The sequence below is a fragment of the Prunus persica genome, chromosome G4 (assembly GCF_000346465.2).
Source record: "Prunus persica cultivar Lovell chromosome G4, Prunus_persica_NCBIv2, whole genome shotgun sequence".
In the NCBI taxonomy this organism is placed as follows: domain Eukaryota; kingdom Viridiplantae; phylum Streptophyta; class Magnoliopsida; order Rosales; family Rosaceae; genus Prunus; species Prunus persica.
Window position 1 is genome coordinate 15,935,390 of NC_034012.1, and position 13,621 is coordinate 15,949,010.

At 37.7% G+C, this 13,621-nt stretch overlaps 1 protein-coding gene across 1 annotated transcript; it reads left to right on the plus strand.

Annotated features, from left to right (window-relative positions):
* On the plus strand, positions 10,776 to 13,571 carry LOC18780000 (ribosome biogenesis protein NSA2 homolog). The gene is made up of 10 exons (XM_020563030.1): positions 10,776 to 10,880; positions 10,991 to 11,057; positions 11,159 to 11,278; positions 11,379 to 11,446; positions 11,949 to 12,057; positions 12,136 to 12,204; positions 12,337 to 12,394; positions 12,658 to 12,893; positions 12,985 to 13,036; positions 13,148 to 13,571. Exons 2-10 carry the CDS (start codon positions 11,055 to 11,057, stop codon positions 13,213 to 13,215), a joined length of 783 nt encoding a protein of 260 aa, XP_020418619.1. The 5' UTR covers positions 10,776 to 10,880; positions 10,991 to 11,054; the 3' UTR covers positions 13,216 to 13,571.

The window sequence follows — 13,621 nt, forward strand, 5'->3', positions numbered from 1 at the left end:
TTGAATGACCCAAGACAATTCCCTGTTCAACCATGAAATGACACTTTTCCCAGTTTAGCACTAAATTTGTCGCTTGACATCTCTGAAGAACTAATGATAAATTCTGTAAGCACTGATCATATGAATCCCCAAAAACAGAAAAATCATCCATAAAAACTTCCACAATATTTTCGACCAAGCCAAAAAAAATACTCATCATACAACGTTGAAACGTAGCAGGTGCATTGCATAATCCGAATGGCATCCTCCGATAAGCATAAGTGCCAAATGGACAAGTGAAAGTAGTCTTCTCTTGATCCTCTGGTGCGATTGGAATCTGATTATACCCAGAATACCCATCAAGAAAACAGTAAAAAGCCCGCCCAGCCAACCTTTCTAACATCTGGTCAATAAAAGGCAATGGAAAATGGTCTTTTCTTGTCCCTGTGTTAAGCTTCCGGTAATCTACACACATTCTCCAACCCGTAGTCAATCGTATTATCATTTTTCACCACTGTAATACCGGTTCGTTTAGGCACAACTTGAGTCGGGCTAACCCATTTACTGTTAGAAATAGGATAAATCATACCTGCATCAAGTAATTTCATAACCTCTGTTCTGACCACCTCTTTCATAATTGGGTTAAGACGGCGTTGAGCATCAACTGTTGGCTTTACGTCGTCTTCCATTAATATTCTGTGCATACATAGTGCTGGGCTGATTCCCTTGATGTTCGCAATTGTCCATCCCAATGCATCTTGATATTTTCTCAACACACGAAGTAATTTATCCTCCTCTGTCGGTGTTAAATCTGCTGCAATTATAACTGGCAGCGTCTCTGCAGCTCCTAAATATGCATATTTAAGATGTTGTGGTAAAGGCTTCAGCTCCAATTTTGGCGGCTGTTGTCTGGATGGTTTAAGGGGCTGTTTGGGCTCCCCTAAACTCTAATACACATTCCTAAATTTTGGCAACACTGTGGGCAGAATGTTCAATGCGTGTATGTACTCATGAACACCTTCATCTTCAGAATCTGTCTCAAATGCCCCTTGTAAAATATGCAGCAACTGATCTGTTTTTGAATTAGTATAAAATCTGTCCTGCACATACTGTCTACCATGTCAATACGCATACAATCTAGCTGTTCAGCAGGACGTTTTGCTGCCTCAAACAAATTAAACACCACAGATTGGTCCTGAACCCGTAAAGTCAATGTTCCAGCTTCCACATCAATTAAGGTCCTAGCTGTTGCCATAAACGGCCTCCCCAAAATAATAGGTGTTTGAAGGTCTTCATCCATGTCTAAAACCACAAAATCTGCCGGTAGATAAAGATTATCAACCTTAATAATTAGATCTTCAATAACACCTCTTGGATAAGTGATTGAACGGTCAGCTAGTTGAAGTATAATTGATGTAGGCTTTAAATCTCCTTGCCCCAATCGCTGGAAAACAAAAAAAGGCATCAAATTAATACTTGCACCCAAATCAATTAAAGCACTTTTAAAATTAGAATTTCCAATAGTGCAAGAAATATTAAAACTCCCTGGATCTTTTTTCTTAAGTGGTAGTTTGTGTAGCAAAACTGCACTGCACTGTTCTGTCAAAATAACTTTGTCCAAATCTGAAAGCTTCTTTTTGCTGCTGCAAACTTCCTTCAAAAATTTGGCATATGATGGAATTTTCTTGATTGCATCCAGTAAGGGAATGTTGATTTGAACCTTGGATAATGTCTGCATAAAGTCCTTGAGTTGTTGATCTTTTGCTTTAGGCTTCAAACATTCTGGATATGGAATTGGGGCCTCATAAACACGCACAGGAACTTGTTTTGGAACAGTTTCTAGATCTGCCAAATTATGTTTTTCTGCACGTTTGGCAAGTTCTGCTGCTGCAAAATTTTCTGTATTATCCTCTACTGTTTGCTGCTCCTTTTCAATGCTATTTTCACGATTGTCATAGCTTTTTCCACATCGTAAAGTCCGAACAACTTTGCAATCTTCACGTCCATTTGGATTAGGAATTGTTTGACTAGGAAATTTGCCCTTTTCTCTGTCTGAAATCTGTGTAGCTAGCTGTCCAAATTGTTGCTCCAAAATTTTAATTGATGCTTCAACATTTTGAAATCTTTGATTGTTGCCCTCGATGAATGATTGAGTTGTTGCTGCCAGTTTAGCAAGTTGATCTTCCAGAGATGGTTTGGAGGGAACAAAAGGTTTCTGTGCATGCTGGAATGGTTTGGCATTAGTCTGATTGTCACCCCATTTGAAATTAGGGTGATCCCTCCATCCAGGATTGTAATGAGTTGCATATGCATCATTCCTAGGCCTTTGATAGCTGTTCATCATATTGACATGTTGTTCAACAAGCTCTGGGTAAGAGTCTCTATGTGGGCAGCCCATTATGTCATGTGTAGCCATACTGCATATAGTGCAAACTGTTGATGTAGGTGGCTGCTGTGTAGAACTTGCTATATGTTGTAGAAGCATATCAAACTTTGCATCAATTTTCTTATCCATTTTTTCCATTTGTGCAGACATGTTGGGAGAACCTACTGATAACTCAAAAATGCCATTTTTCTGTGAATGTTCTGCTGCCCATTGCTGAAATTCTGTAGCCATCATATCAAACAGTTCAAATGCCTCTCTTGCATATTTATTTGACAATGATCCTCCAGCTGATGCATTCACATGGCTCTTAGATGTAGGATTAAGCCCATCAAAGAAAATATTCATTTGTGTATCTGAATCAATTTTAACATGTGGACACTTTATGTGCATCTCTATATATCTCTCCCACGCTTCATGAAACTCTTCATTGGGCTTCTGTGTGAATGTCAAAATCTCCCTCTTGTAATTCAATGTCTTGGATGCTGGATAATATTTGTTCAGGAATTTTGTGTGTAACTGCTGCCAAGTAGTAATGCTATTAGCTGGTAGAGTGAATAACCAAGTTTCTGCCTTGTCCTTCAAAGTAAAAGGGAAAAGACGTAACTTAATAGCCTCAGCAGAAAAACCCCTAATCAAAATATTCTTGCAACCCACAATAAATTTTGCAATATGTATGTTTGCAATATGTATGTTTGCATCTTCATTAGGCAACCCTCGAAAAGTAGGTAGAATTTCAAGCATATGGTGCCTGATCTCGAACGAATCACCCTCTTCTTGTTCAGGATACACAATGCAATTGGGAACATCAGTGGCACGGGCTTCCAATGACTCCCTGAGTGGTCTACCTGCCGCAGGTAATTCTAACGCCATGTTACTCTCGTTTGCAAACAGATTCTGCAGAAAAGTGCCTTGCAGTGAACAGTCCCAAGCCAAGTAACTTCTCTCCGCTGTCTATGCAGTGTGCGCTCTGGTTCTGGATCAAATTGTACAATCTGTGCAGTTCCTGATCTGGTCTGGACCATGCAGTCTGCAAAATCTGCAACAGAAACAAAATTGTTCAATTTCAATTTTTTGTTTTGTTTTTTTTTTTTGACGAAAATTAAAAATAAAATAAAATAAAATAAATCAGAAAAAGGTTAAACAAAAATTGTCTAAAATAGTCCCCGATAGCGGCGCCAATTTCTTGATAGGATTTTTAGTACTTGTGCAAACAGGGTTAAAATCACATAAAATACTTGCAAGAATACAAGACTATTGTAGTATAGATGCTCATGCAAGGTCGTTTTCCTCAAGGACTAATTAGCAATTTATGTAAAAACAAATTCCAAATAACTACTTAAAATAAAAGGTCAAGAAAGATGATTATGAATTTGGTTGATTCTAAAAACAAATACGATTGAAGGAAAGAGTTTTCAATATCAATTTATAAAAACACTAGGGTTTCACCATCACCTAGCAACCCTATGAACTTTTACCAATTACTTATGATTTGCACATGCCACTTTGAAGGTTAGGTTTTCCTAATGTATATTCTACTTGGTACCTCCAACACAGAACGTATATCTAACATGCAACCCGTCCGGACGTTCGGATCAAATCTGAACATGAAAGATTCATTAAGTTTTGTGAAAACCCTTTAAAAAACCATGCAACCCTTAAGACGTGGTATTCATCTTAAGTGAAATTACAATTATTAATCACAAGAAGCTAGCATCAATTTCAGGGAACCTTCCGACCAAAATTGCATCCAATTACTTTTCTAAAGATCCTACCGGTAATTAGGCATTAAGACAATTAGATAGTTTAAAACAGTGATTAACAATTCAAGTAGGCATGCACTCATCATAAGCAATTAAATAAAAATCACATATTCATGCTAAAGTTCAAGGCTTCACCCTAGCAAAAGAAATTTAGTTACGCATACTCATAATTGAAATCCAAGAAAATATCATTAAGAAGAAAAGAACGAAAACACCTGAAAGTTGTGAAAACCCAAAACCCTAGCAATTGCTCTCCACAATGCAAAGTTCAAAAGTGAAAAAGGGAGTCCTAAATTCCTTGTGAGAAAGAGCTTAAATACCCCTTAAAACCTAGCTGCCAATGTATAGCTTTTCTATCCCCACAAGGAAACTAATTAAAATAAAATAATACTAGAAAATAAAGTCCAAATTGGAATAGGAAAATCTGCCCAAAATCTGCCCAGCCACGTTTTGGCCCCAAATATCCTCCAAATCTGGCCCAAGATAGCTTGTTTTAAAGATAAAAATGTTCTGAACACTTCTCTAGAAGGCCACGAACCCATCCGAGGTCATCTTGGGCTCCAAAAACGCAATAAAAGCCCAACACATCACTATTCCAGCACCGCGCACTGCTCCTTTATTTTATTGCTAGAAAATAACCGCTTGGAAGAAAAATCTGAAATTTTGATACGATCAAGCTAAGTGACTCAAGAACGTCCTCCAATTGGAATTACTCCAAAATTCCTCAATTTGATTATGTTTTGCTCCAGAGAAAGTCGAAAGTCCTATATTGGAAATATAATTCAAAGTATCAAAATTCTTCCAAAATATTAACCAAAATATACTAAGAATGAGGTTAAATATATAATATAAAATATGTCCATCACTCATGTATTAGGCAACTATGTTGACAACATAGGAGATGTCAGGTCGAGTTATGCACCAATATTGTACGCATCCGAATATTTCACGAAATTCAGACTGGTTGGCAAGCAAGTCACCAACAGTAGCCGAGATGGAGGCTTTAGTGGTAACAGGAGTTGATGCGGGTTTGTTGTGAAACAAATTAGGGCGCTGCAGTAGATCAATAGACTACTTGAGCTATAAGATATGGAGGTTGCTTGCAGATGAGAGAACTTGGAGGCCGAGAAAATAGTGTAGAGGGCCAAGGTCTTTGATGTCGAAGGTGCAACCCAAGGAGAAGATAAATTATTGGAGTAGGGTGGGATTGCTGCAGTGGCAACGATGTCGTCCACATAGAGTAACAAGAAAATTGTGTGAGTTGAGTGCTAAAAAATGAACAAGGAAGAGTTAGAGCCTTACTTTGGTTGAAGCAAATGGAGCAAAGGAATGTACTTGTCCTATGAAACCAAGCCCTCGGGGCTTGTTTGAGACCATATAAGGCTTTGTGTAGTTTGCAAACATAATCACGATGATGGGGATCAACAAACTCGAGTGGCTGAGTCATATACACATCTCTCTGTAAAAACCCATGTAAAAATGCATTCTTGACATCAAGTTGGCAAAGAACCTAGCCACAGGAGACAACCAAGCTAAGAACCATGCCTATAGTGGCAGGTTTGATGATGGGACTAAACTTCTCCGCATAATCAATACCAAGTTGTTAGTGAAAACCCTTGGCCACCAAGCGGGCTTTGTACCATTCAATAAGCCCGTCCGAATGATGTTTAATGAGAAAGATCCAATTGCAACCGACCATATTCTGAGAAGAGGATGGAGGAACAAGAGTCCAACTCTGATTTTTGAGAAGGGCATTAATTTCATCTGCCATAGCTTGACGCCATTTAGGACTTTTCTATGATTGAGAAAAACAATAGCGGTTTCGATTGGTGCACACCCTAACATAGCAGTGTCTGTCAACAAGTCTAGAAATTTATTGACCCAAATTCGGAGCCATCAAGCCTTCCCTTCACACTTTAACGTGATTGAATTTCAAGGACCCACAACTAAGTCATTTTCCTATTGTTCTCTGCCTTTGTGATCAATTTTCTATTTATAAATGTTATATTTGAATGATTCATTAACCAAGTTTGGGAAAACTTTAATTTTTTATTAACAAAGTTTGGGTTTTTTTTTTTCTTTTTTTTTTTTTGTAGTTCATGAACCCATGCTTGAGTTTCTACAAATATATTGTATTTTCATCTATGATATTAAACTCTTTTTTTAAATTAGTTTTAATAACCAAAATAGTGATTTACTGCAATAAAAGTAAAATAAAAGATGACATATTTATATTTAAACCAGTTTTTTCTCAACCCTTAGATTAGATCCAAGGGTAAGTAACCACAACTTTCTTGAAACCAGAAAACAAAACTTTTATTATATTGACACACCACCCACCCAACCTCTAGTATGTTCCCCCTTAAAGCACTTAGAGCAACTCCACCCATAAGTGCTAAGTCTAAGGCAAGGGCAAGCAAGGGCTGCCACTATTCACATGAATAGTGGCAGCCTTGCCATTTGTGGTTCCACCCACGAGGGTTAAGTCTAGGGCAAGTCTAAGGCAAATACTATTCATTGTACTTTATTTTCTATTTTTTTAATACTTTAAACCATTAATTTTGATAATCTTTTGTAATTAAATTTTCGGATAATATTTTTGGTTGTCACGTGTCCATTATTTTTCAGAAAAGATTTTCATATGAGAATCTCGATTGCCACGTGTCTTATTCCAGATAAAATTTTCGGATATTCATTAAAAAAAAATTATAATCTCAGATTTCAGATAACATTTTCACCCTCTAAAATTGTGTCACGTGTCCCATGTCAGATAAGATTTTCAGATATTTAAAAAAAATTATAATCTCATATTTCAGATAAGATTTTCACCCTCTAAAATTGTGCCACGTGTCATCTCTGTCAGATAAGATTTTCATATTTTTTTTAAAATTATAATCTCAGATTTCAGATAAGATTTTCATCCTCTAAAATTGTGCCACGTGTCATCTCTATCTTCTGAATCCCTCTATAAAACTACACCATCAACTCATACCTCTCACACCATCTCTTATCTATTCCTTCATTTCTCAGATTTTACAAAACACATTCTACTCTCAATGTCAAACTTGAGGAGGGTGTTAGAGAGGCAACAGAAAGAAAGGGAAGAAATCCGGCATAGACGTGCTGAAGAAGATCAGGACGCCGATGAAGAAGAGGAACAAATGCTTGCAGCAGCGGTGTATATGCTTAATCAATCAAGGCAACACCGTCGTCCTCGTACCCCAAATGTGGACAGACGTAGAGAGTCTCAGGGTAAGAATCTCTTGGAGGATTACTTTATCCCAAATTCGTTATATCCTGCTCATAAGTTTCGAGAGAGATATAAAATGCAGCCACATTTGTTTCAAAAAATCATGCATGATATTTGTAATTACGACACATACTTCATTCAAAAGCATGATGTTGTTGGAGTTTTGAGTCTTATCCCGAAGCAAAAACTTACAGCTGCTTTGCGGATGCTTGCTTATAGGGCATCTGCAGAGCAGGTGGATGAGATTGTAAGGATGGGAAAATCAACTATCCTAGAGTGCTTGGTGAGATTCTATGATGCAGTGGAAAATTTGTACATGAGAGAGTACCTTCGCAAACCCACGCCGAAGGACCTGCAAAGGCTGCTACAAAAAGCAGAGGCTCGAGGTTTCCCAGGCATGATTGGAAGCATTGATTGCATGCACTGGCAGTGGAAGAATTGTCCTACTGCTTGGCAAGAAGAGTAAGGGAATTGAAAAGGCCAAAAAAGTATAATTTTGGAGGCCGTAGCTTCATTCGACTATTGGGTTTGGCATGCCTTCTTCGGGGTTGCCGGATCTCAGAATGACCTCAATGTCCTTGGTCAATCCCCGGTGTTTGACAAGGTATTGCGAGGTCATTCCCCCCAGGTCACGTTCCAAATCAACAATACCGTATACTCTGGTGCGTACTACCTTGCCGACGGAATTTATCATAGGTGGACGACATTCGTGAAAACAATTCTGAATCCCCAATTCGAGAAGGAAAGAAGTTTTGCTTCATTTCAAGAAGGTTACAGGAAAGACGTGGAAAGGTGTTTCGGTATCTTGCAAGCTGTTGGGCAATTATCAGGGGTGCTGCTCGGATGCTAGACGAGGAGGTGCTGCGGAGTATTATGATGACTTGCATCATCCTCCACAACATGATTGTGGAGGATGAGTATGACTATGATGCTCCAGAGGTGTTTGAACCTGATCCCATGAACACGGCGTTGACAAGAATATATGAAAGGCCGATGGGACCAAATGGACTACCAATGGAGCCCGAACCGTTAGTTCGGGATGGTCAATTCAACAACCCCATGATTGATCGTTATGAAGAAATGCAATCTTCATATGTTCACGAGAGACGTCAAGTTGACTTGATCGAGCACTTGTGGGAGATGAAAGGCAATCACAATGGATGAAGTCAAGATTAGTGCTTTGTTTGGAATTATGCTTTGTTTTTAATTATGCTTTATTTTGTGTGTGGTGTTTTTTGGAATTATGCTTTTATTTATTATTATTATGCTTTTATGTATAGTTTATTTTGTGTGTTGTTTGCAATAAATTAAGGTTTGATTTTAATTAATCTTTGTTTTGATGCTCAAATGTTTTTAATAAATAGTCATATTATTTAATGCTTTTTTTATTTAATGAAAAGGAAACAATACAACAAATTAAAGGATAATACAACAATACAACAATACAACATATGGCAAAGGTGTTTCAATACAACATAATGATTTTCATCATTTAACAATCCGTATTGCTAGGTCCGTCGTCATGGAAAAGTTTTCTTCTCATCACATCCCTTCGTCTATGCTTCCAATAGGCCTTTGTTTCAAGAGACATATGGCTCGTATCCATGGCCATGATTTTCATCTCTCTATCATCCATGTCTTTTTCTTGTGCATGCTGCTGTTGAATTGCAAATGTTTCCTCTCGTGCCTTGTCCACTTCATCTCTTTTCAAGTCTCTCTCAATTCTTAGTGAGGTGTTCTTAGCTATTTGCTCCAATAATTGTACACATTCATTGTTCGAAGTGCCCCCTCTCTTGGCCTTTGCCGCCTTTCTCCTAATCGGTCTCGGCGGACGTGGGAGTGGTGACTCTGTTTTCATTGGGGAGTCCAATGGCGAATCGGTTGATGGTGAATTGTGGAGCAGCGTCTCATTCAACACAACCGGCGGACCGGTGGGAATAATTTTGAATCTCGAACAATCTTTCACAACTTTCCAACATTGAAAATGCACGAAACTTTTTTTGCCTTGCCCCGTGGTACCAAACCACATTTGTGCTTGTATGATCTATTAAAAATAAATAATTGGAAGTGCAAGAAAAAAAATTATTATGCAAGAAAATATAAACTATTTTGAAATGCAAGAATAAAATTGATTATGCAAGAAAATATAGACAAATTGGAAATGCAAAAATAAAAAAAAAAAAGATTATGCAAGAAAAAGAAATAGAATATGCCAAAAAAAAAACAAGTTACATTAAATTGATGAAAATGGCAATTATAAATATTTTACCTAATCAGATAGATTTTGACTGCTTTAAATGTTCTCCCTTGCTTTTGTCAAGGCATTTCTCCATTTGCCTAACTCTTTATTCAGAAGTTTCCATCTACTAGACATCGCCATTTCTGTCCGAATGGAACCCAATCTTTTACAAAATTCTACATGAATTTTGCTCCACATATGATGGAACTTCATCTCATTGCCCGTGATAGGGTCATGACTAACGTTCACTCAAGACTGACACAATGCAATATCTTCCTTAATTGACCACGAGTTTCCGGTTTTGACAGAAGATGCCATTTGTTTTATTTTTTTTATACAAATGGAAAGTAGTAGAAAAATGTGAGTGAAGAGTAAAAAATATTGGAAGGAGAAGAGTTTGTATGGAGAATTGGTGTGGGAAGTGAAAAATTGTGAGTGGAGAGTAAAAAATATTGGAAGGAGAAGAGTTTGTATGAAGATTTTGTGTTGAAAGTAAATAAAATGGTTAGGTATTTATAGGGGTGAGGAAAGTAAATAAAATGGTTAGGTATTTATAGGGGTGAGGAAAGTAAATAAAATGGTTAGGTATTTATAGGGAAAAAATACATAATTTTTTGGTATTTTTTAAAAAAAAATTCAGAATTTTTTCGAATTTTTTTGCAATTTTTTAAGCCAAAAAAATGAGGATCGTCGGATTTCTGCCAGGGCTGATTCTCTCGTGCTGGAGCGTTGTTAGGCTCGCCTAGGAGGCCTTTCCCCCGGGTTGGGTCTTGCGCTGGCGTTGCTCATACACCCATTTGCCATTGTAAAGGGTAAGGGCAAGTAAGGGTGGTGCTGTTCGTATGAATACTATCTGACCTAAATTTTTTTGTGTTTTTCCATCCATTGCCATGGTAACTCAAAAGCAATTACTATTCACATATGTATAGATTAATAAATAAAAATTTGCTAGGTATGTATTTTAAAAATTTTCTGAATTTTTTAAAATTTTTTTCTTTGCTGACGTCAACCATTAAACAACAGTTCGGGCTATCTTGCCTTGGGCCTTGCCAGCTCTTGCCCGGGCTGGATGTCACCGCTGGAGCTGAATTTGGGGGACCAGGGGCCTTTTGCCTGGGCTGGGCCCTTGCAATCCATTCGTCCAAAAAAATCCTCTCCGAACCCAATATCTTCCCTTCCCCTTTGCACTCTCTCTCATATACCCTAGATTGCTCGTCTGTTGTCCGTGGTGAGCTGCTGTTCTGTAGCAGCGAGGTCGTCTATCAGGTATTGTTCTCGCCGCTGGAACTGAGTCGTTAAATGTTTCGTTCCAGATGGATACCGTACCGCGATTGGGTACGCTTTTTAATTTGTATTATGTGATTATGGTTTTATAGATTCTTGCCGAGGCTTCCCCGTGAATTTTGACAACAAACCGAGAGCGACAAACTCTCTGCAACCATGGTTCGTTCTCCATCTCTCTCTGTCTTTTTATTTTTCTCTAACTTTCATATTGTTCAGGACATGATTTCATATGGTATACTATTGTTGTTTGTGAAATACAGCCGCAGGGAGATTACATAGAGCTTCACAGGAAGCGGTATGGATACCGACCAGACCACTTCGAGCGAAAGCGCAAGAAGGAGGCTCGTTTGGTCCACAAGCGTTCAGAGACTGCTCAGAAGGTCATCAATTCTCTCATTTTCTTCTATTTTCCTTAAAAGTTAAAAATCAAAGTGAAAATTATGCTTATTCTGTTTCTTTCGAATGTTTGTCATGGAACAGGCTCTGGGTATCAAGGGTAAGATGTTTGCTAAGAAACGCTATGCAGAAAAGGCTCTCATGAAGAAAACGTGAGTTCTATTATGCATATTTTAATCCAGTTTATCATTGTGTTCTGTTGATTATTCTCTGAAAAACTACTCATTAACTCTTTAAGTTTCTTAGAAATGATAGCTTCTTACTTAATAGCTTTTCATGTAGTCAACCATATTCCCTTTAGATTGTTAAGATGAATCTGTAAGAACTTACAATTGCATTAAATTGATGCTTTTAACTTTTATTTTTCATATTGCACTGGTGACATGTTTATTAATTTGATGTAACATTACACCTAGACATAGCTACGTTCATATTTACTACTGCATGACTCTACGTATATACCTAGACATAGCTACGTTCATATTTACAACTGTATGACTCTACATGAGTTTATCTGCGTCTTTTTATTGTTTCTAAATGTCTATCATAGGTAGTTTGCCTGTATGTCAATACATCAGTGTATTAGATTTATGTGCATGCAACTGGTGAATTATATTTATGTAAAATAAAAATATTGTTTGTGAATGTCGACAGGTTGGCTATGCATGAGGAGTCATCAACTAGGCGCAAGGTGGATGATGATGTTCATGAAGGAGCTGTTCCAGCATATCTTCTGGATCGTGACAACACAACACGTGCAAAAGTAATGTGTGCCCGCTATTATTGATTTTATGAAAATATATTTCATCATGTTTTTTATCTAACGTTATGCTGGAAACAGATTCTCAACAACACCATCAAGCAAAAAAGGAAGGAGAAAGCTGGGAAATGGGAAGTCCCTCTACCCAAGGTAAGAAGATCTGCCACATTCTTCCTTTAGCCTCTTTACTTTTCTGTGTGAATGAATTTTCGGTACAGTGCGATAGCATTTCTCTTTTGTTAATCTTGATATAATTTTCTGACTGAGCTATATCTTCTCCAGGTAAGGCCTGTGGCTGAAGATGAGATGTTCAAAATTCTTAGATCTGGAAAACGCAAGAGTAAGTATTCTCTAACTTTTCCGCACTATTCCCATACCAACCACCACAGTCTTGGTTGTTTTTTCCCCTAAATTTATGATTATTAATTAGGCTTATGGGAGTTAAATTTCCCTCATAACGAGATGAAGTTATTCATTATCTTGATTTTTTCATGCTAAGCTTGTATAAATAATATTTATGATATGTGAAAACTGATGCCAGTATTTTCATTAAATTTATTGTTTTAGTTCCTGGCAGCTTATATACTTGGTTCTGTTTTGTAGCCAAGCAATGGAAGAGGATGGTCACAAAAGCCACATTTGTAGGACCTGGTTTCACGAGGAAACCTCCGAAGTACGAGAGGTTTATCCGGCCCAGTGGATTGCGATTCACCAAAGCTCATGTGACACACCCTGAACTTAAGTGCACTTTTAACCTTGAGATCATTGGTGTGAAGAAGAATCCCAATGGTCAAATGTATACCTCTCTTGGTGTTTTGACCAAGGGAACCATCATTGAGGTACCTCATTTGTTATGTGATGATTTATTGCATGTATAAAGCCAATCCACGGTGTATTTCGTTATTTACTCATCTATTTTGTGGATATCAGGTGAATGTAAGTGAACTTGGTCTAGTCACACCTGCAGGGAAAGTTGTATGGGGTGAGTTCAACCTTTATGTACCTTTTTGCTATCATGCATTCTTTTAAACGTGGATTCTTTAGATTCTGACGTGTGTTGGAGAATTTAACTTTTGCTTTGTGGTCGATGCAGGGAAATATGCTCAGGTGACGAATAATCCAGAGAACGACGGATGTGTAAATGCAGTCCTGCTCGTTTAAGAGGGCCGCTCAATCAGCATCACTGAATTGTGGAATGGACGCCATCCATGTCTCATCATGCACAGCCAGCCAACATGTCCTCGCCCCAAAAGTTTTTGACACAAAAATATGGTTTTAAACTGAGAGATCCAACGTTTGTATGTCGCGTAATTGTCTCTAGAACCTGAATGTTGAGTGCAGATTGTGGCTAATTCAGAATAACTCTTTGTTCAAATTTATTACCAAATCAGTGTCGATTAAGAAAATTTTCCTGGTGACGTTTTTGTCAAAATTGTATTGTGGTTCAACGAACTAAAAAATAGTAGGGATTGCAAACATTTGCCATTTTGATGACACAATTTAAGCTGATTAATGTATGATCTTTGTCACCTAGCATTAGTTTTACCCTGGTAAATGCTAGCACACA